Source organism: Filicampus tigris, chromosome 5 (genome assembly GCF_054856515.1).
Source record: "Filicampus tigris isolate MCC_2025a chromosome 5, RoL_Ftig_1.0, whole genome shotgun sequence".
NCBI classification, from domain to species: domain Eukaryota; kingdom Metazoa; phylum Chordata; class Actinopteri; order Syngnathiformes; family Syngnathidae; genus Filicampus; species Filicampus tigris.
Window position 1 is genome coordinate 14,662,531 of NC_141221.1, and position 24,113 is coordinate 14,686,643.

General features: G+C 40.2%; 1 protein-coding gene across 2 annotated transcripts in view; it reads right to left on the reverse strand.

The window, feature by feature from the left end:
* The window catches only part of arl15a (ADP-ribosylation factor-like 15a), a 94,736-nt gene extending 73,459 nt beyond the window's left edge, over positions 1-21,277 (reverse strand). The window contains exon 1 of one of the 2 annotated variants that reach the window (XM_086031118.1): positions 20,852-21,277. In XM_086031118.1, the coding sequence (XP_085887244.1) occupies positions 20,852-20,863 (12 nt within the window). In that variant the 5' untranslated portion in view covers positions 20,864-21,277. Of the gene's footprint in view, positions 1-14,118; positions 14,431-20,851 lie in introns of those variants that run through there. The other variant, XM_086031117.1, reaches the window with a different exon arrangement.
* Between the last annotated feature and the right edge of the window lie 2,836 nt (positions 21,278-24,113).

Genomic DNA, 24,113 nt, shown 5'->3' on the forward strand with positions numbered 1-24,113 from the left:
TCTGCAACCCTCCACTGTTTCAGCCTCTATTGAAGAATGACAACATGCTGGTTATGTCAGTGAAAACATCAGGGAGCTTCTCAAAGGGGCAGACACCCCATAATGACAGGGTGGACGGCAATTTCAGAGACATGCGAAAAAGTTCAATATGATTATGAAAATAGAATATAAATGATCAAAATGACTCATTTGATCAAATCAGTGGTTTTAAGAGATTTGTCATTGTACTGCCATGTGTGAAAATGTTTGGCCACTTACTTACAAGCAGACGTCGATTTCATTATTTCGCGGCCTTTTCCGATGAGGATACCAAAGGCACTTTATAATGAAACTGACCCGGTACACATCTTATCTGAATATGCTCGGATGTATAACATTTTTCAACGCTAAAAACCTCATAATGAGTCACAGAACTCTGTCCATTGTGAATGATAACAATCATAATGGATGTGACAGTATGTGGGAAATGTGAGGTCGTTTCGGATGGAGTATGATTCTTTTGTCAGAAACGAAGCAGACACATTGTTTTAACCTTTGCCGGAGGAGCCTGTGTCACATTCCCAGGGGCTGGCTGTGTAGAAGGGTCAAGGACTTCAATAGGCCTTCATTAAGCACAGTTAGTGTCAACAGTTAATTATGCAAATTAGGAGACCCAGTATGATTCCATGGCCTCACCCTTTCATTGCCTCCTCACATACACAAAATGTACCACCCTGGAGATGCACACCCACCGTATCCCACATATGCGCTGTAGCGCCTTTCATACATTATTTTTGCTCCTCACTCACTTCTTGTCAAGAAGAATCCGAAATGTGTTATGGTGCCAATGGAGGCCAACAAGGCCCCTGAGGTCTCCAGTGGCGTTTTCTGCCATCAAAGAACCTCAGGAAGATTCTTGCTGGGTGAGGCTGAAAGCCCACCAAGTTCTCCTCATCAAGACCTTGGAGTACGGGGGGGGGCGGTCGCCTCCTCGAAAACAAAAATGAGGTCCAAAAACTGCATCAAAACAGTCAATTAGGCAAATAAAATGCATGACGGCCAAATTCGGCCATTGTTTTGGGGTGATGGTAATGACAGGCCTTTTGCTCTTCTGCCTCTCCACACATGTGATGTCAATGGCCCCATGACTCTCTGGCGCTGGGAAGCCAAAACCATCAGTAATTAATAATGGCACCCCTCGTGGGCCCCTCGGTTGGGTCTAGTCAAAACTCTGTTTCCAATACCACCTAGTAGGCTCTTCTCACTGCATCTCTGCTGGATTGTATACACGGGCTGAAGTTTGGATCAGGTACATTGTTGGTCAATTACTAAGAGGGGCTTCTCTCCATTGTGCAGGCAACTGTTATGGGGGCTAATTTAATTTAAGCAGCTTCCTCTCAGCCCTTCATTTAAGCCAGTAAACGTCTGACTAATGGAGAAGCAGCATAGCGTTTGTTGGGGGAGTTAAGGACGCTTTACACACCACATTTACTTTTGTTGACTTTATTATACCAAACCCGCAAATAAAACGCTATGTTCTAACAAACAACAGACTACGTGTACTTACGTAATAGAAAATAAGAACCAGATGTCCACGTAAGAACATGCAATGGGTTCAAAGTTCCATTCTGTACCAATTTCACGATACACATCAAGCATCACTATTTTGTGGCAAAGTCACACCGGACCATCGATGAGGATGTGTTTGACATTGTTTTGGCTCAGATGGATTACATTCCTTATGAAATCTTCTGCAAAAACGAATGGGATTTTCAATTGGGGCTGAAATCGGTCTTCGAGTAATTCAAGGACATCGGTTAAAAAACAAAATGCTTGAGGCATTTTTTTCTGCCATAAAAGAGAAGACAACCCAAACATATTTTTTTCAAGAATATGTTTGACGCAATCCCACTAGTTGAAACAAGGCATTCTGGGAAATAAGAACATGTTCTTGAAAAAAAATGTTTGGGTTGACTTCCCCTTCTTAATTGTCTTTATTATACATTTGTACATACCTTAAAGAATTCAAGCTGTCAGCTCCCGATGGCGGTATAAGAGCACCTGCTTGCTGGTGCAATTATGCCGTAATTTACATATGATCCGTTAAGTCGAATAATCGTAACTACTGTTGGTGATTAGTCAACTAGCAAAATAATCGTTTGAGGCAGCCCTGCAGGAGAGCACTCCATCCTCGTGCGCTCGTATCACATACACAAAGAACGGATTGGTTGACGGCGTGCTGCCCATTACAGGATGCGCACTCCCCGTTTGCCAATGATGACGTGAAATGGGGAGTGGCCAGGTAAATAATTATATATGGTGGAATGCGGCGGAACGGTGGTCGACTGGTTAGCACGTCCGCTTCACAGTTCAGAGGTCGTGGGTTCGATCCCGGCTCCGGCCTCCCTGTGTGGAGTTTGCATGTTCTGCCCGTGCCCGCGTGTGTTTTCTCCGGGTACTCCGGTTTCCTCCCACATTCCAAAAACATGCATGGTAGGTTGATTGGACACTCTGAATTGCACCTAGGTGTGATTGTGAGTGTGAATGTTTGTTTGTCTCTGTGTGCCCTGCGATTGGCTGGCAACCAATTCAGGGTGTCACCCGCCTACTGCCCGAAGACAGCTGGGATAGGCTCCAGCACTCCCCGCGACCCTTGTGAGGAGAAGCGGCATAGATAGTCAGGAAAATGTGCAACTGTGCGCTGTTTCTTACTGTAAACACACGGGAGAATCAAGTGTTCCAAGAATACTGTGCCCTCTTACTGATCAGAAGTAAAAACTGGTGGGTGCAACAAGTGCTTTTTTCCACAAGTGCGTAAATCTCGCAGGCAATTAGTATAATCGGCACAGAAAACAAAACAAACAACAAGCCCTGAATGTAGACAGCTGCAGAACATGTCTGGCTCATCATCAATAGCAACATCAACCATGTTTTATTAACGATAATCACTATTGGTACAGACGCCTACGCATTTTCTTTTTAACACGCACATTAAACATTTCATTACTGTAATCATTTCCAGTGATAAAAATCAGCGTACATTAAAAACATGGGTCGGCATCGTAAATATTTTGTCCGTGAAGTGCACATGTGGGAGAGAAGACATGGCCGAGCAGTGACAGACGAGAATGTGTGACCACAAAAAACAATAACATAAAACAACAATCCCACAGTGTTTGACAATATGGCCGTGGTCCTACTTGGTTTTTGCTTCTTCAATTTCGGTTTATTAGCACTAATTTATTCTGACATGTTTTCACGACAATCCAATTCCTCCAAAAACATAACATACAATGTTGTCTGAAAGAGAAAAATAGGCAGAAGCATAAGTCAGGACTCGCAGCCAACTGCACTAATGGGCCCATTATGGAATTTGTTCAAACAGGCAACTAAGATATGTTTTTTCCTCTTATGAGTCTGACTTCCTTCTATGTAGAAAGCATAGAAGAAGAAGTAAATCAAAACTGTCACACATCATTATCAAGTCCTTGTATTACTAGGGATGTTCCGATCAGGTTTTATGACACCAATAACGATCATGCATGAGTAAGATCGGCCGATACCGATTCCGATCACATGGAATATCTGTATAATTTTCCGTTTATTTATCTATCTTGTGCATTTGTCAACCATAAAAAAGTCACTGTTAATCTTTTTGTGGATTACAAAATGATATAGTGGTTCTGTTGCCCACAAGTGACCTACAATGCATCTCCCTGCATGTGGCAATAATGCCACTTATACTGCGCTGTGTCCGCCTTGACTTTATTCAATGCAGTGAGCCTCGTAAACTCACCATCATCTCCCAATTGCTTGTTCTTCAAATGTCGGATTAAGTTGGTTGTGTTGAAACTTTTGGCCATGCTCCCCGCGCGAAGTACAATTTCATGGCATATACAGTATTACGAGACGCAAACTCCACACACACAGCAGACAATGCTATGTTCACACCAACGGCGGTGGTCGGAATATTCGATCAAAGCCTTTTATTGCCGATCAAAACATCCGATCACCCGCAGTTCATGCTTCGCAGCCTTGTGTTGCGTCCTAACCACCCCCCCCCACCCCAACCCCCCCATCCATGTGAGGAAAAGAGGACCCAAGCAAAATCTTTGCAGCTCAGATTTGCAGCTCGGGTCAAAGGTTTCTAACATGCCGCTTAGAACGAATGTGAAAATAGCCTGTTTCTTAACAGGAACTACAGTGACAGTGCTTTTGTGAACTACCTCTCCTGTCTTTCAACCAAAGAAGCCCCTGAAAAATATAAATTGAATAATTATGGACATGGAACCTTTTTATTCAAAAGTAAACAATAAAACCAGTATTCCCCCCCCCTCATTAACATCGCTAAACACAGGAGGATCTTAACATGTTTTTTCTACTTTCATGTATCATTTGCACTCTATTTGAGACTGACAAACGCTTGTGTTGATGAAGAAAGAACATGAGACAAGGACCCCTGGAAATAAAAGAAATACTTTAGCAGAAGGGTAGTCGGACACCAGAAAAAAAGGCACATGTGTACACGGAGCGTCAAGAGCCAAGACTGATGGACACGTGTGTTTGGAAAAAGTGCGACCATCTATACTTCATAAACGAATGAGCACAGAGGGAAACATTTACCGAGTCAAAAGACAGGAAGGAACAGAGGCCAACTGTGCCATGATCCATCACAGGCCAAACTGTGAAGCGCCAGAGTTCAACTTTCCCGATCGCGCCTCTCGAGACGCAGCATCCAAATGAAGGATTTAAAAAAAAAAAAAAGGCTATGAAATGACTGAGATGTACGTGAACCTCTCTGAGAAACAAATTGTCCAGATGCTGACCTTATAAGACAGGAGTGTCAAACTCATTTTTTTGTTGTGGACCACTTCATAGTTATGGTGTCCCTCAGAGAGCTGTTACGACTGTGAAGTACTTTCTAGTTAGCTGGTGTTAACTCAGGTTTGCTAGTCTTTACATTTGAGTGCCTGGGCATCACTTGTAGACATATAGAAGCTCATGTACTATGTATTTCTTTCTTTTGTTACCATTTGTTCAATACAGCAATTTTTGACTTATTTTATCTTATTTTTGTCAATCAATTAATTGTTTATTGTGCCTTCTGTACTTCAATGTTTATCTTCGTTTAGATGCACTGATTACGCTAACAACACGGCTACAAAACAGAGGGGTAGTAAGTGACATTTACGACCCACTATGCCATAGGTTTTTAAAAAAGCCAATCACGACTTTAATCCATGTTAAAATACGGACAGCACGAGTGGAATCATTTGCAAATTGTTGTCCGTTGGAAGGCAATCATGTAGTCGGTCACACTGAACAGTGCCAAAAACATGGTTCTCAAAAGCAGGGCTTTATCAACATGTTGGACACTTTGACCCGAGGTATGTGCTTCCAAAACGCAAATACGTTGCCGAGGTCGCCTTGCTTCACCTTAAAGGCCACATTGCCCAGCCCTACTATGACCACTTGAAGAGTACAGGCCATCTTGGTTTTACACCCCGATATTCTCAGTGCAAATCATCAGCCACTTTGGAACAAAAAGCCTTTCCTACTCAGCCCCAAATGTCACACAGACACTTAGCGAACAGTGTGAAATGTAAAAGGGCATTTAACACTAAAAAGACTCACAGGCGGTACTAATTGTACCTTTTCTTACTGTGTGCTGGTTGCCATGTGTCTCAACTACTACAAAATCACTGCACTTTGAATATGCCATAAAGTGGGCACATGTTTTTCATAACTCCATTTAGGCTCAGGTTTGTTAATGCTCATGAAAACAAACCGCAGCCATGTGTATCTGCTCAGGCAAGATATAAAGAAATAAAATAATACAACGCTATGAAATGATGGCTGCCAAGTCTTCCGTGTTGTGTTGGACGTAGTGCTGCAGTGTAAACAATTGCAAAGCTAGTGGGACCTGATCAGTAACTATTTGGCTCCACCCAGAGGACGTTTGAAGGAATTTCACCCTTCACTTAAAGGGTGAAAATTAACGGATGGATAGACTATTACATTGCTTGTATGCAATCACTGGGTCTCTGGGCTGCCTGCCAACCTAAATATGAAATTAAACCCCTAAGCAAATCTGAAAAATCTGAATCATAAAATGCGTCAGAAAGCTGTTCTTGTACTTCGACTCTTACATTATTCTTACATTACACTAAGTTCCTCCACCCATGACATGATTCAAGTATGCTGAGCAAACATCCAGAGCCACTTTCAAGAACAGCCAGAGTTCGGTAACAGGACAACAGCGTCTGAAACACTGTCGGGTAAAGGGACTATCATCCAGAAACACAAACACAAACAAACACATCCCCCCTGCGATCATTTCAAAACCAAAAGGTAAGCACAGCTGCATTGAGTTTTGTTGTAGTATTTGCTAAAAATATTACATTTTGAATTTCTTATAAGCATCACATACTTCATTGCCGGTGAAGTTGTCAGCTCAGTGGCGGTGGGTAGGGGTTCAAAGATTCAACATATTTCTGTAGTTGACTATAATGTGATAAAACACGAGTTGAAGTTGACAAATGGATGATGTCACTGATGTTTTTTCAGCACAATGCAGTGATCCCCAAATCTTTTTTTGCCATCCAGTTTCAATTAAAGACGGTCCGGCAAAGAAACAAATGATTACAAATACAAGTCACCATTTTGTTAAATTGTGATAAAAAAAACTGCATCTCCTTCAGAGCAATTGGCCTTTTTGGTGTACTTAAAAAATACAATACTTGACCTTCATGGTTTTTGTCAATATTTTTGACAACCCATGAAGCTGTTTCAGACTCGTCTTAGTGCAAATCAGGCAGGTAAGGCTATTAACAAACCGTGTTGCACTTCCTATATGTTGTCCTGTGCTCATCAAGTGATGAGAATCATGAGGTAACTAAAGATGAGATGACCAAATCACAAAGGGAATTTTAGACAGACAGACAGATAGCAATCTGATGAAAAAAGCATTTTATGTTCCGTACCAATAGAGGACGCCATTGCTCTTTCTACGTCGACGACAAAATGGACAGCTACTGTATAGTATTTCCATTGAAAAAAGAGCTGTCGGGAATTTGTAATTGGAGTATGATTGTCAAATTGGAGTCCCTCTGGTAATAATGGCTGTTGCTGTGTGGATCACATTGTGTGCTGGATTAGAAGATCTGAACAGCACCAAAATTTAATTTCATGTTTTCTTTTTGTCGGTCACAAATAAACATTAATCCATTAATCCCCAACACTTATATAACACAAATGAACTCTCTTTGACTTGACCACAAGAAGGCAAGTATGAACATTAGGGCCTGACCAATTAATTTTAAAAATATACAATGCATGAAATATTTAGATTTGCTTTGTTTTGAAAGACCTTATCAATCTTATGTTGATCACTTCATGAAATATATTTAAAGTTACAAGATTACAGTATAGATGGATGTGGATTGTGATACCCTCGCCACTGCCCTGGAGGTTGTCACAATGTTTCTGTCGTCAATTACTGTTGATACCCTTGTCCCACCTGTTCGATGTCTGTTGCTCAGTGCACCAGTAGCTTCTTTCTTTTTCAGGACATTCCATATTTTTGTATTGGCTATGTCCAATGTTTGTGCAATAGCTCTGGTTGATTTTCCCTCTCCTTCCTCTCAGTTTCAAAATGGTTTGCTTTTCTCCCATAGACAGCTTTCTGGCCTTCATATTTGCTTAACAGCAAATGCAGTTTCCACAGGTGAATCCCAAAGCCAAAAACGAGCATTATCTAATGTTTAAGTACTTAATCTTAAAGACAACACCTGTGCAACTAGAAACACTAGTCACATGTTCCGATAATTTTGCTCACTTGATAAGTGTGTGGATTCAAACTTCTGGCTCATACTAAACTTTTGATCCGAAACGCAAATGTCGTCAGTAATATACACAACAAAAAAACAAGGAATTGAACTTGCCATTCCAACACTTTTGGAAGGGAATGTACCTTGAACACAATTACCTGCTTGAAACATTATATTCATAATCCAATGTTGTTAACACAAAGGGATAGGAATGGTCTCATCTATTCAGCGTGTCAAAGAAAAGGGACGAGAGAATATTATGGTCGAATGTGTCACTTTGGCCGATTGGCGACAGACATGGTTTGATGAGTGTATTGATTGTTTTCGGCCAAATTACAAGGGCAGAGAGAATGTACTAATGTTAACATCATTGACTATTTTTTTTTTTTTCCCAATACAACTGTTGCTCTGTTTGGCAGTAATACATACATGCTTTACTACACCCCAGTTCCTGGTATACAAAGTTCACAAAGGGGCAATGCGGTATCGCCCCCTTTGGTTAGCCATCAAACGTCATGCAGGAAGTACTCCTTTGTTTTTTCCCCAAACAAGCAGACCACAGAATTCCTTCCCAAAAACGACCTTGACACAACAAAACAAACCAGTAAAGCTTGACATTCAGGTTTAAGGAAACCAGTAAAAGATAGTGGGTGAGTGACCTTTCAATCAACATCCCACCATGCATTTTCAAGTGTGGGACATTTACAGCCCGGGGCGGCCCAATGGCTGCTCCCATCCTGCTTTGGAAAAGGACGGAAGGAGGTTGCAAATATACGTGGGTCCCACACTGCGAGAGCACAGCTCAGTTTACAGTACAAAAATCAAACTTCCTATGACATAACAACCCGAACCTAAACAATACACCTTCCACATTTACGACTGCCGCACAAGAGTATTCGTTGTACACATTTGATTTATACAGTGTGCCCTTTTAACATCTTGTAGTTCAAAGTTCTTGTTATTGTACCACGAGATAGTCTTAATAAGATGAGGGGATTACACCAAATACCTGAGTATAGCAAGATAAGGGAGCTAAAAACAGCACTTCCTTTGGCGCTTCACAGTAAACACAAGGGTGTTTGTTGTCAAGACTGTTTCGTAAACGCGAGTAAAAAGCAACCGAAAAACAAGCTCTGAAGACAAATTACAAAGACTCGAGGTCGCCCTTGTTTGGATTTGAAGCAGCAACGAGCTCTCAGCGTGTCTGTGTCTGCTTCTATAATATAATTGTACACTGAGCACACTAGCCTCTTGTACAGCGAGCCCGCAAAATGACTGCATAAAGGCCGTAACTAAAGCATTTATCCCTCTGTGCCTGTCCAACAAAGAACTGAACTGAACTAAACTAAACTAAACAGAATTTAACTAAAACTGTCCAATTTGGGATATTTTTTTTTTTTTTTTTTTTGAATTTTCACATTAAATCGACTTTAAAACGCGGAAACCTCCTTCGGGCAAACATTTGAAAAATGAAAGAAAAAGGACACACAGTGATCCCTCAATTATCACAGTTAATGCGGACCAGAAACCCCACCACAATAGGTGAAAAATCGCAAAGTAAAGGTTGACTTATTTTAATTTTATATTATATTTATTTTAAACTTTAATTTGGGGGGGGGGATTTACGACTCTCTTACGCCCTTGCGAACCCGACATGGTTACCACCCTTCTAAATACTTGTTAATACAACAAATTTAACTGAAAAAATGAAAAATGAAGAATAGATACCAAGAGTAATAACATACCAAAGTTTGAAAACAGTCAAAATGACTGTTCTGGTACTTCTAGTGTTAAGGAAAGGTGGAAATTGGACTATTTTTCACAGAAATACACAACTGTCTGCCACATTTGCCAGGAGACTGTTACCTATTTCCCTGTTTTTAAAATCAAAAAGTTCACTGAACATTTATTTTCAACAATATGCCAGGTTTCAAATTAACCCTGGCCTGTACTGGTGAATATGATATGTATGTATAGTTTACACATTTCCCTGTCATAGAACTTAAAATGTTAAGAAAACATTTATTTGCCATTTGTTATTGATGTTTGAAATGTAATTTGCACTGGCGAATACTTTTACTTATGTCCGTGTTTTAAATCTAAAAGTTCAGTGATCAAAAACAAAAGGCAGAAGTGGTTTGATAAAATGTGCTTGGATTTATTGGTGTTCCATTTAAAAAAAAAAAAAGAATCAGTCAGGCTAAATGCTCGGCCCCCCGCATTTTCACCTCACCAAATCTGGCTCTCTTTGCAAAAAGTTTGGACACCCCTGGTCTACAGCGAAGACTTGCCAAGTCTCTTATTTTTGCAACTGTTCAGTTCAGTCAGATGCAGTCTTGTGGAAAACGGCTTAATCATCTGTTATGGCTCTGATGTGGCAATTTTAAGGGATCTCTGTGTAAAACAGGCTCCAGTTTTTGTTCCAAATTATCTTTTTTTTTTTAATGCACATGAACACACCAATTCATTCCAGCCAGCATTGTGCAGAAGCAATTCTGTTTAGTTTAGTTCAGTACAGTTCTATTTATAGGAGTAATGAATGTTAAAGTGCATAAATCAGTAACACTGTCTGTAATATTTATGAGCTCAGCGCATATTCTTCTACAGCTATCATGGCAGAAACTGATGTCAATGGTCAAACACAGACATGTGAATTATCTTGTTCATTTTATTACAATGAACAGAGTAAGGTACTACATACGCAGTGCAAAATTCTCTCTTTTAGCTTTGAGAAGCGGCAGCGTCTTATCTGCTGCAAGGTGCTGCAACGTGCAACTTCCAAGGTGCATTTTCGCTTTAATTGGGCCATTCCAGTATGCACACTCCGCTGTGTTTGTTCCTGAGCAAAGCACGAACCAGCCTTGAGATTGTCGAGGTGAAGGATTCAAGGGGGAGGGATGGGGTCATTTTCCAGCCCATTAATGACATAATGAAGTGATCAGAACGTGCCTAATAGGCACCCATTAACCCCAAAAGTATTAGACAAAATTTGAGTGCAGTCTGCATGGTGAGCTTTGGGTTTGAAATATAAAAAGTCACAAACATAAAAGCAGCTTTGGTACTCGTCAATTGCCTGCCGAACTAAACTGAACAATAATCGAGTTGTGTTAAATAGGTCTTCTCACTGAAATGGGATCTTTATACGTCATCGTTGAAGCATAATTAGCAATTTAGCAATTAGCAATCATTTTCAGCAAAAAGGCTAAATATTGGCGTCACAATCACCCAAAAAATTACAACTTTGTTGAAACGTCTTTAAGCATATGTTTATTGAACAATTTTTCAGATTTGCATAATGGTGATTTATCATTATTATTATTTGCCAATATACATATTTGTTGTAAAATTCTAACAAAAAAGGGAGCCCCAAGCGTCATCAGCATGTCTGCAAAAGTTCAATGAAAACTTAAAACATACTTCCATCTACCGGTAGTTTTCTACAATAAAGGAAGTCCTCCAAAATGTCAAAAACACAAAACAAAAGGTTCAGAGTGTTCCCAGATCAGTAGAGCCTCTTACAAAGTTAACTGAAATTTTAAATAAATAGTTCCTTGAAGTTAACAGAGTTTAAAAATGTAATCAAATAAAAGATTTTTTAAAAAGGCAGATGCCAATATTCGTCGAAACGCTGAATAACTGAGCTGATAATCAGTCTAACCGTAGTAAAAACATCTACATTTCTTCCAGTATTTAAAAAATATACTGTAGCCTCTGCTGTGGAGACATTTTGGGAAATTCGACAAGACCCAATATTGATAGAAGCTGCACAATAGGAAAGGCATGCACGTTTGACAGTTTAGTTTAACAGTTACACAAAGTGGCATAAAACACTTTTTTTTTATTAGTTCAATGTTGCCAGTTTTTGAAAGAACGCTGTGCCTGAATGGTATTACAGATGAAAGTGAAAGTGGCAAAGGAAGGCGTAACAAAAAAAAAAAACATGTTATGACAACTTGCCAAGCCATAACAAGGCTGTTTGATATTTAAACAGCAAAGTCAAAACACTTTCTTTTTAAATAACCAGTGAAGACAGTAAAGTTTTCTGCTTAATGTTTGTTTCATTTTTTAAATGTCCAAACTTGCGTCACAAGACCTGAGTGGAAAAGCATGTCTTGAATGTACAGTCTGAGTAGCCAAGGGCTGGATTTAAACTGCACAGTGTAAATGACACAATTCAGATTTTTTTTTTTTTTTTTAAGCGGCACAACTGGGATTGGCGTCCTAGCATTTTAAACAGAAAAAAAAAAAAAAAAAAAGCATGGGATCAGGTACCTTAAGATCAACGCTATCTTGACGTAATTGCAATAATCTTATCTGCACAGTTTGTCCAAACAACACAAATAAACACTGTTTCAGTGGAATTTGAGTATCTGCCGGTTATTTCATGTTTGTCAACACAGCCATATCGGATATAACTTGAAATGTACATGTGAACAGAGAATTAAAAAAAAAAAAAACATGGATAAAAGCATTAAATCAGAATTGGGCACTTAAGACGGTGGACTTGCAGTGTAAAGCTAGCCTTGGGTGATTCATACTGTTTGAACATTTGGTTGGTTAAGACCATAAAGCCCAGCATGGCCATCTGAAGCGAGGTGTTCTATTCTGCTGTCATTAGTGTCCCGTGATTGTCCAGCATGTTGGCCAGTCAGATGACGTTGGTCTCACTTAAGTAATTTTAGCAGGCTGCTGTTGTCTCAACAATATTCAGTCTACTGCTGAAACCATTCATTGAATAAATCGAACATTTTGATTACAAAAACGTATGACACGAATATCTGCCTCGGTTGAAGCTTTGCAGGGAACATTTTTCCCACACAGGATAATGTTGATGCGTAGAAATAAAGTAGCACAATGGCGGCAAACCAGGAGGAGACAATTCATAAAAGTCTGTGAATGTCCAAAGTTTAGGATTATCCCCCACCTAAAAAAGACGATAAAGTGCCCTGTGTGTCCTGCAAAAAATAACTTGATAATCTAATATCGCCTGCCACCGCTAGTCAGAAGGTTTTATAGTAACCCCGCCAGTGGCCAAGGGTTGATACAGCCGCGGGGGTACTTTCAATCCCTTTATTGAACAAAAGAAAAAGAACATAATGAGCACAAGCTCCTTGGCCACAACTGATGCCCAGTAACACTAGCTAACAGTTGGCCAAGCGACAGCCAGCCGCCAACTTGAGCCACCGACAGCCAACCACACTCCCATTCGCTGACGGACACTCACTCAGGCCAGGCACCACCTGTTTAAAGCCTCACGCACTCAAAGTCACAGATACTGCAATGTAGAACATGAGGATGATGACCCCGAGTGAGCAAAAACAATACCTGCACCTCACATGTGCTTTGTTAATCTACAGTATGTGTTGGTATTGTTGTTTAATAATGCAAACCTTTATACAATTACACGATTAATCGATGGTACGATTGGCAGAATACTGCGCTCAACAAATAATGAATATCCGCAGCCCTCATTCAGTCCAACATGATCATCACATACAGTAATCCAACAAGCAACCTGCTGATTAAAATCTCGCACCCAAGAAAGGCCGCAAACAGCTCTCCTATAGGATGAGGTCCCCTATGACTAACCAGCCTTGAAGGTTGTCAATTTTGTCACGTGCATCTGCCTGCACGATACACAGCGAGGGCTCGGCAAAACCGACTTACAATAAACCCAACATTCTGTGGTGTTCCCACACATTCGATTCAAGTGCGACTGAGGGGATGAGTCATGTGTGAGACACGGTATTAATAGGTGCAATGAGGCTTACTGGCCATCAGCTCATGTTACATTGAAATTGTTATAATAATGCAGATTTCTTTTTTCTTTCGAATGCTTCGCCAGACTGGTTTAAGGCATTTGTGGGGAACCTATAGCCAGTGGCCTATATATGACCCACGAGAGCGTTTGACCCCTCAACTGAGGAACAGGAGTGACCAGCTACGGGTTAAAGATGTCCCCCTCAGAAGATTTAAAATGTCTTCATTATTTCTTCCAGACAGTGAAAATGGCAACAAAACAAGCCTATCTCAGTAATATCATCTTATTGGCAGCGCCACATTCACAGACTCGATATAAAAGTCGAACAGTACTGACATCCTCCGGTTGTTTCGCTGTGACCGGCGAACATGACACGCAGCAAACGCTCCATTCAGTGACCAGGTAACAGCCACAGTTGGTCAGCGCCTGCTTCAAAACACGAAGAGAAATCCACCATGCGGAAACTCACAACGCATCTCCGAGCATGCCCAAAAGGCAACAAAATCTCTCTGGTGCAACGACTGCAGCATTTTGGGGAATGTCTCTTACCCTGTAAAGCCCAATTCTGCACAAGGCAAGGGAGAGCTGCATGTACTCCGACATTGCGCTCAGCAACAGGCGTATCCCACGGCAACACGCAAGCCAAGCCTCCCTGAGTGAGTGAATGGATGGAGGAGGATAAGGAGTAGCTGAGCTAAACGGCATCGGGGCAACAACGCGAGCCCGGCGTTTCGCTGACTCGCCGTGGGCTTCTCAACAGAGGCTTTTAGTGGAAAGGTGGGAGAGAAGCTAGCCTTGTGTTTACTCGCCATAATCATTCACGACAAAATAAAGAAAGTTGTCACAAGGATCACTGAGAAACAGTGTGAGAGATCTTTCCAGAGAGATTAAGGGCTCAGTGACAACTAGAGATCCAGAATAAAACCGCAAATTGGATTAGCCGCCATTACACACCCACGCACTCCATACTGTCCATTTAGTAGTTTGAAAACATTGCTATTGTGTGCGTGTAGACTATGTGTGAGGAGAGGAAACATAGGAGTTTGCGGTGGTCGTGCGGGGGGGGGGGTCAAATAAGTCAAGATGGTGCCAATTCAGCTCAGAGGTGCAGTGACAGTCGTCACTATCAACATACAAAATGCACACTGTCACCCCTAAGGACACTTGGGAAACTGAACAAAAAACGTCGCACAAAAACAACCGCCATCAAAGTGTGACGTCAGTATATTGCGACCAAATCGTCTTTCTGTATGGACCCGAATCTAATAATCGATTATTTTGACGGCTGTAATTGAACCAGCGCAACTTGTTGGGATTTGTGGTAGCCTTATTTGAATTTGTGCAGCATCCTGGCATCTTTTCTGGTCCTTACCGTAGTCAATAGTGAAGCAATGATCAATGCAATTCTACTACCGGTAGTATTGTTTATCTAAATAATACACTTTAGAGCTGTAATTGTCAGAGTTGGGCATTTTATTCAATTTGCTGGTCCATCATTCGTCAGTCCAACATTTGTCCTGACAAACTGAATTGTAATTGTCAGTCAGTTCATCAGCTGAGTCCGTCAGTCGGTCCCCCAAGAAAACATCAGAAAAACGGGCGTCCGTCATTGACGGACCGATGGGCCGGTTCGTCAGTAATACAGAATGCCGGTTATAAGCATCAATTTGTAATCTGGCCAGTCTATCTGTAACTGAATTATAATGTACAGGGAGTCCTCATTTTACGAACGAGTTCCGTTCCTACACTGGCGATGTAACACGAGTTTCCGCGTATGTCGGATTTCACCATTAAATTCGAAATTTACGTCAAAATACTTTGCAGAAAAAAAATGAAAATACATTAAAATAAAAAGCATAAGATGCTGTACTTAGCATTACTGCTGAGAAATGGATGGAGAAAGAGGAGAGGAGGGCGAAAAAGGCACTGCCGGCGTGCAAACAGACACGATCGAGACACTCTGCGCATGCTCATTGCTCAACCGCAAGGAATGCTGGTCTTTGTAGTACAGGAAGTGCTTGTATGTGGAAGTGCTTTGGCGCGAAACCCATAGGAAATACATAAGCAGAGGTAAACAAGCTCAGCGCAGCACAAAAGCATACTTTTGGAGCGAGGAGAAAACCGGCTGCCTCATTCATGTGAGTGACATGAATATCAAGTGTTTTATTGACAGTTGAAAATAAAAATCGCAAATGACGTCCATTTGTAGTGGGTTATTCAAATGCCGGAGCAACTCTGTCCGCTCATTCATGTAAACGGAATATTCAGAATGTTTCAGAAATCGGAATTTTGACTTTAACCCGAATATTGACCGCACGTAAACGTAGTCACTATGGTGCCGGGGACAAAATGGAGGAGGAGGCACGGGCGTCGTAAAGTCGAAACGTCGTAATACGAGGACTGCCTGTATACTATACATACGTAACATTCTAATTTTCCAGACTTGGCTTCAAGACATTCTCTAAGAAAGAAAGTCTTTCACTTTTAATTGCGACCACCAGATCTGAAGGTTTTACTCAACAAGTATTGCTTTTGCTTTGGATTTGTATGCGTTTTGTAAACATCTGCATTCCACTGCAATTTCATGTGTAGTGTAGTGTATGACCCACAGTTGTGTCGTTTGTGCTTTCATTTTAGAAAACATATCAAGCTTATCTAATGTGAATCATTTGTTTTGTTACACCAGATATAATTGGTATCTTGAAATCTTGGGAATGATACACAGTTTGTAGAGCAGATAATGTTAGGGTTAGCAAGATCGTTTTTATCTGACAAGACAGTTCAGTAAGTTCAAAGGTTTCCTACGGTGTCTTTAAAAACAAGGATTAACAAGGCACATTCTTCTGTGATTCCATGGACTCACTAAGATTCACATCAAAATGAGTGAGTAGCAAAATCAACCACTGACACGATTCATAAATAAATGTGCCCTGCAGTAGTCACAACTCCCCCAAAAATGCCTGCAAATACAAAACAACAAAACACAAAAAAGATGTTCTAATGGCTGTTTAGTTAGATGGCCTGTTAATATTTTAAAGAACTCAATCTGAAATGAAATCAACGTGCACAACGCTCAGTTGTGACGATCGTATTATCCATCCATCCTGCCAAATTAATTTTGTAAACGTGGAGTGTAATAATCGTAATTTTAATTGAATTTCGATTAATTGCACAGGCCTAATTAGTGTGTCCAATGTGGTTGCTAGTTTGTTAGGATTACATGTGTAAAAATTAACAATGACATCGCACACAAAAGCACAAATCAATTAACTTACAATATTTATATACATTGGGGTACGTGATCAAAATGCTGCATAAATATGTTAGGGGCAGTAGCAGTAACTCTGTAACTCAGCCTCAACAACTCCAGTTTCGTCGGGGACAGCATCGTTTTTCAAAGTATGTCGTGTGTACTCGTCTTAGGAGGTCAATTTATTTCTAAAGACTTGTGGAGCTCAGCGTGTAACATGCCTTGAGGATCGTAAAATGAATGTATGCTTGGGAAGGGGAACATCTATCCATTTTCTATCTCGCTTACCCTGTTGAGGCTTGCAGTGAAACTGGAGTCGATTCCCGCTGACTTTGGGCAAAAGGGCGCTCGCACCCGGGCTGGTCGCCAGTCAATCACAGGACAGACAACTATTCAGCCTCACATTCACACTGCCACTGAAACTCAGAAAATGGCATCACAGTTGCTCAGGGCTCAGGTAACGACCAATCACAGCTCAGCATGTGAACGCCACATGAGCAAACTCCGAAAAAAACAGAGGTTGAACTGACTTGTGTTTGACCTTAGAGGTTCCACTGAATTTTGTGGAGCAAAGCATTCCTGCGGGTTATGTGCAAAGCGTGGCATTTCACTTTGAAATGCAAGGAGCGGTCATCAGGCTGAAATAAATAACCCTTGGAGAGCATTTAACTATCGTGCCAGCCATGTTTCCTTTGTCAATGTTCATAGTTAAGCAGAGTCGTTATCCATTTACTGCAGTGTGCCTCAAACGCAGGACGAATGGATTACTGAATGGGTTTTTGGATTAACTATTCTCGGACAAGTACACAAAATATGGAATTTATTAAACAAACAAATCAAAGGAAATCAAATATTCATATTGATTCTTTTTTTGCCACTGTAAGCTTTCTACTCATCCCGATCACAAGCTCTTAAGCACTTTTTGACATTTTGCGCTTCCATAAACACTAAAGCGCTTCCTGTAGACCACAGAAAATTGTGTTTATTCTTTAGTTGATTTTTTTTTTTTTTTTTTATGAAAAACAGGAGCATATGGAGCAGATATATAGTGCGCCACCATCTCTTTTTAAAATCATAGCCTCCGAGCTGTGACTAGTCCTCCAACCAGAAATGAGCACAAATAATACAATGGCTGTGGTATGAATCAAGCAAGCACACATTCCAGATTAGTGGACAGCCAAACTTCACACTCTCATAGGCTGGCTGCCTCTCACACCAGACAAGCGTCCAGTGCGCTGCCAGGTCGTGTCCGGCCGCTTGGCGGACTTGTAATTTAGGAAGGCTGTATCATAGCAACAGTTAGCAGCAAACTCCTCTCGTTGTGTGGTCCCATTTAACACTTTACAAAATTGTCCATACAACGGCACACAACACAACATTTGCCATTTGCAATCTTACGACCATGGCAGAAAAAAAATAGATAAATGCAAACAATATAAACAAGAGTGTTAAGCGCGATTAAAATGTGTTCAATGTTTTTCCTACCTTGTCGTTATTTCCAATGTGTTCAAGGATATATTTAATGCTAAAGAACAGTCAGCAGGTTTAAGCACATTCGCTACCCGGGCTCCAGTAGTCTGAAATGCCTTACTACGGAAATGATAACAGCTAAGTCTAGAGAAATGTTTAAATCTTGACCTCAGACATATTTCTACACTCTCACATTTGGTTAAACCAGTGATTCTTAAACCATTAAGGCCTGAAGCGCCTGTCTCAACAGCTTCCCAAAACCTAAGGTTGCCTTTGGAATTACCCTTGAAAAACTAAAGTTTTCCCAGAAATTCAACACTTACAAAATAATATCTCAGCCCCTGTAGCAGATAATTTAAAAGAATTAGAGCTTAGACATGTGGCTTTCACACAGGCATAGTTTATTATTTACTAATAAATTATAATACATTATTATGTTTCAATCGAAGAAATAACGTAAAAATAACGTGTCAGTGCAAGAGAAGCACTATTTCAATTTTTTTTTTTTTTTTAAATCGAGTGGTGATTACCATGCTCTATTCTGTTACAAAGACGTCAATATCGTCATTGTCTACAAACCATATCATATCACGTTCGACTGGTTCCACTGGTTCAAAGTCCACAAGCGCGTCGTCTATATGTCACTGCCGTTACTAATTTCAGAGCTCCCGGCGATCGACGGCGGCCGCCATTAGCCAACGGCTCCAAAAAATTCGACATCCTACGCGGTGTCGCGACACTGTCACATGTATATTCTGATGCATTAAACTGGCTAAGAGATGGTGAATTAGATTAAAAAATACACAGACGTATCCGCTCTCCCGGCTTTAAAGGTAGAAAGACGCAACAGCGCTCCCGGCTCTAGTGGTAGAAACGCGGTTATGCGCTCCCGTCCTTAATGGGTTAACCACGGGGCCGTGGCCCAACCACCTAATGGTCTGCAGAATAATTTCAATATAGCACCTGTGGGCACTAGGGCAGCATGCTTTACCAACTAAATACAAATTTGCTTTTTCCGGTTGCCAAGAAGATCACTTACAATTTAGCTTCCTGCCACTAGGTGGCAGTAAGGCATCTGACTGTTATTTACCTGTACATAGAAGTAGTAGAAGAAACCTAAATAAAATCATGTTAATCGTGTATTTAAAAAGGAAAAAGAGAAATCGTAGGTGTGTATGAATGGTATGACAGGATGTACCCCGCCTCTTGCCCAAAGTCAGCTGGGCTAGGCTCCAGCTTACCCGCAACCAAGATGAGGACAATAGAAAATGGATGGATGGGAACCACAATCCATTTTAGTTGCATATTGGTTGCATGTTCGTCTTGTTATAAGCCATCTGACAACACTGAGTGTCCAACTTCCTCTGCATTTGCACTCCCTGAAGGATGACAACAACAATGTCTGCGTTATTGTTTTCCTCTGCTTCCTGTCTATTGTTGCACTGTTTCAACTCAGCAGCACCCTTCCCATCACAGGCAAAAGGCTCAACCCCACACCCAAACCACTCACCACTCAAGCCGGAGCTACTACTACTGCACTGTAAAAACGATTTGTTTGGTCACTTTTATTCATAAAAAACGGCCTTGTGAGTGATATACTGGAAGTGGACTAAAGCAGCCTGAGTAGCCTCAGCTGACAAGTCAGGGAAGATTCGGAATGATATGCAAAACCAGTAGGACTGTCACTATCAAATATTTTCAAGGGGCGGCATGGCTCAATGGTAGAGTGGTCGCCTCTCAGGCCAGAGGTTGTGGGTTTACGTTAAAGCAGATGCTTTCGAATGTTTATTTTGATTAAACACAAAAGACAATGCACAGAAAATGCACAAACAAATTAATTATGATTGAGTCACTGGTATGGTGTGTAACATGTCGGAGAATTGGCCAAAATATTGATCATTGAAAACAGACATTTGCAAAGATAATCAGTCTGTTTTCATGGAGGATTACAGGAATCTGGCACAACTGTTTAATTATTTTTTATATTCTATTTCAATTGATCAAATAATTTATTTAACCAGGAAATAAAAAGCGATTGAAAACGGAGTCTCTTTCTTCGAGGGCATTCAAGTAATTATATTATTACTCTACCTATGCTTACATGCTTAAGTACACAATTATAGTGCCATTTTTCCTGATTAAAAAAACTCTGTTTTGTGTGGGGGAGTTTGGAATGGATTATTGACATATTCACTTATTTGTACAAGTGTTTTGAGTTACAAGCATGGTCACGGAACGAACTGAGCACTTATCTCATGGCGCCACTATAGAACACAATAAACAATAGAGTTAGTAGCAGGTTCAGGTGTTGTTAGATGTAGCGTGTAAACGTAAAAAGTCGTCAAAACAAATACTTCAGTACAGATACCTGGGAACACATTCAAACAATGCAATATAAGAGTGGTTCAGTTAGTTCATTAGCATCAGGATCTCCCCCCCCCCCCCCCGTGGTTCCAGCATACCTGGGCGACCCCTCATTACGAACAACAGAAACGTCAAAAGGCGTCATCATAGGAGGGCGGAAAAGCAGCAACGCCACTCCATTTTGACACATGTACTTACCAGATAATCCATGTACAACCGCTGTGCTGTTCCTGCAACACGAACAGACTTTGAGGAATATGTCCAAAATGTTACAAGAGCGGCGTCCAGGCAACACGTCGCTTTGTATTCCCCGCCTTCCGACAAGCCACAGTGGGGTGTAAAATGAGCCTTCAGTGGGCTAGCACTCGGGGCTTTTCTTCTTCAGCGTCTCCTCCGCCTGAAAAGCACCCCGAAACGAAGCAGCGACGTCCCGGGTCGACACGAGCGAAGGGGAGCTGGTCGATTCGAGGGCTTTTTCTTGCCTGGAGAACACACTCGGGCTCGCAGTTTTTTTTTTGTTTTTTTTGTCCAACACACTCACACAGCAGAACAGTTTGACTGTTGCTTTGGTTGGTTGGTTGCCTTGTTGAGGAAACCGACGAAGCCTCCGTGATGACGTCACGCACGTCGGCGTAAACGCGTAGCCTGCCCACGTGACCAAACACATGGTGACTGTATTGTGATTCGGAAAAGAAAAGCGCCCAGTGAAGAAAATCATGAAAGAAGAAATCAAACCAGGTTGCTTTTATCGTTTTTAGTTTCCCGTTTATTTGTAATTTTCGATGGATTTTACCGACCGATGTTATTCATGAAATAGCAAATGAGAATGATGACGACGATGATGATGATGATGATGATAATAATAGTAATAATAACATCCTGAATAGTAATAATAATAATTCATTGGTCAACTCAACTTTACAGCGCTTTCACAATCATTCATAATTACATTTATTTTTTTTAAAAAAGGAACAAAATAATAAATATGAAGACTATAAAAAGTATTTTGGAATATAACTAGTCTTATTGATAATAACAATAATAATAATAATAATAATAACAACAATAATAATAATAATAATGGCATTATTCTAATATAGCTATCATAGAAATACAATAATATATATACAAAATTTAATTTAATATGTTCAAAATGTCCTTAAACTGTTGAAAATTATTTGTGTTCCGTTATCATAGTCCATCCATCCATCGTCCAAATCGCTTTAATTATGACAAAAAAGACAAGAAAAAATGTAAAGGAAAAAATATAAAAACTATTCCAGAATATATTCACACTAGAACTTATTAAAAAGAGTATATTGACTAAAGTAAAAACATCATATACAAAAGCATTCTAAAATATTACAATTAATAATGATAATAATACGAGTGATTATCAATCTCTGATTTTAACGCAAAATAATGTACACAGAAGAAAATATGATAAGTGTAAATGTAGGGCTTCGCTCTGATAGTGTGAAAGGTAATGCTAGCACATTTAAGTAGACTGTGAATATGAGCTGAATAAAACCATACAATACAAAACACATAAAGAATTGAAGCACATATGAAGGTATCTGATCTGCTGTGAACTTTGTTATAATACATTACGCAACACTTACGGAAAGGAAGATGACACCGAAAGTACTTTGAGTGACACTGCAAAGTCCATGTCTGGTTCCTTGTTAATATGTAGGCCTTGGCAGGAAGGTACACAGGATGGAAAGAGATGATCTTGATAATTTGCACAATGTGTTTATGTCAAATTCACACAAAAATACAGTTTATACTAACAGTGTTTGCACAATGTGTGTAATATGTTTGAGTACCCATTAGTGGTGTAACAGTACGCTAAATCACGTTTCAGTACGTTTTTTTGGAAACTTCGATTCGGTATATTTTCGGTACAAAAAAACTGTTTCTTTTTTTTTTAAATATGTTTATTTTGAAAAGATGACAAGTAAACTGTACCTTTTTTCGAAAAAAATAATAAAAGCGAACCATTCAGGTGATATTCTAAGAAATTATACCAAAATAAAAAATACACTAACAATAAAGATCTCTTAATCATGTAAATTATTAAGACACTGAAATCTTTAAACACTCAGTAGCAACAGCCTATGACACACCCAAGTATTCAAGTTAAAGCCAAGTTGTCATTACAGTACATATATACACTTTTGGTGATGAAAAAAATACATACAATAACAGTTACAATGATTGCTAACTATATTAAAACTATTTTTATGATGAAAAAAATACAGTAACTTTAAAAAGTCTTATGAAATTGTATATACTTTTTAGGCATTGAAATCTTTGAATGTTCAACAGCATATTGTAACGAATTGGGTTAACTGTGTTGTAGTCGGATTTGTGCGTTACTGAGTTGTGATGTTTCCGAGGTTCCGAGGTGCATCGTACGGCAAGAGAGTGGAGCAGCGGCGAGCAGTTGTACTTGGATGAATAAAAACGTGATAATTAAACTACGTCTGAAGGTGTGTTCCTGGAAGACGCAACAATATGATAAATCTCGCTATTTAAGTTTGACATTTTTGCTCCCTCGTCTGAGAAACATTCAAACATGATGCCGTGCATGTTAGACGTGCTACCTACCGCCCATCTCATGTAGCAATGTAGGCACACAACTTTGGGACTTACACACGTACCTTTCCCCATCGGCGATTTTAACAGGACAGCCAGAATGTTACCAAACAGGAGACCGCAGTGTACGGGGACCTTCGAGCTCTGGCTCTTTTCTGGCTCTCTCTTTTGTGCCGCTACCCTCCTCTCCCGCGTGCTAAAGTCAGTAGCGCCCGTGCGTAAGCTCGCGCTAATAAGTGGACCGAACCAACCGCAAGTGGACCGAACAGAACATGCCATACCGAAACGTATTAATACACTCACGTGTACCGTTACACCACTAGTACCCATGGTATTCAAGAATGTATGGTATTCAAGCCAGGGAAAATGTAACCCACAAATACTTACAATGTACAATAATAATAATTGGTTCAAGCAAAGTATCATTTTCCCACCCTTGCCTCAGAGAGAAATATTCAGTTACTTTTATACCACGTGTCTGCTGGACACGAAAACTTCTCTGGGTCAAATTAAATTAGCTAGACAAAGTGACAATAAACATAAATGACACGAGATTTTCCATAAGTTTTAAAAAATAAAGTAAAGAAGTATTATGAGAATTGTATTGGTGTGATGCAAGCTCCATACTGAATACACTACGCCATTTCCCACTGAGGACAAAGTCTTTGTCAATATTGTATGTGCTGAGGGATGAGGGAAATATCCACGAATAGCACATGGAGTAAGTGAACAGGGTGTCCTCAGTACACCTATTTCTGTATGAATGACATGGATATCTCGAAATCTACAAATCTAAAAACATTCATATAACACTGTAATATATATGTAATAGATGTATATGTATGTGATGTATATGTAT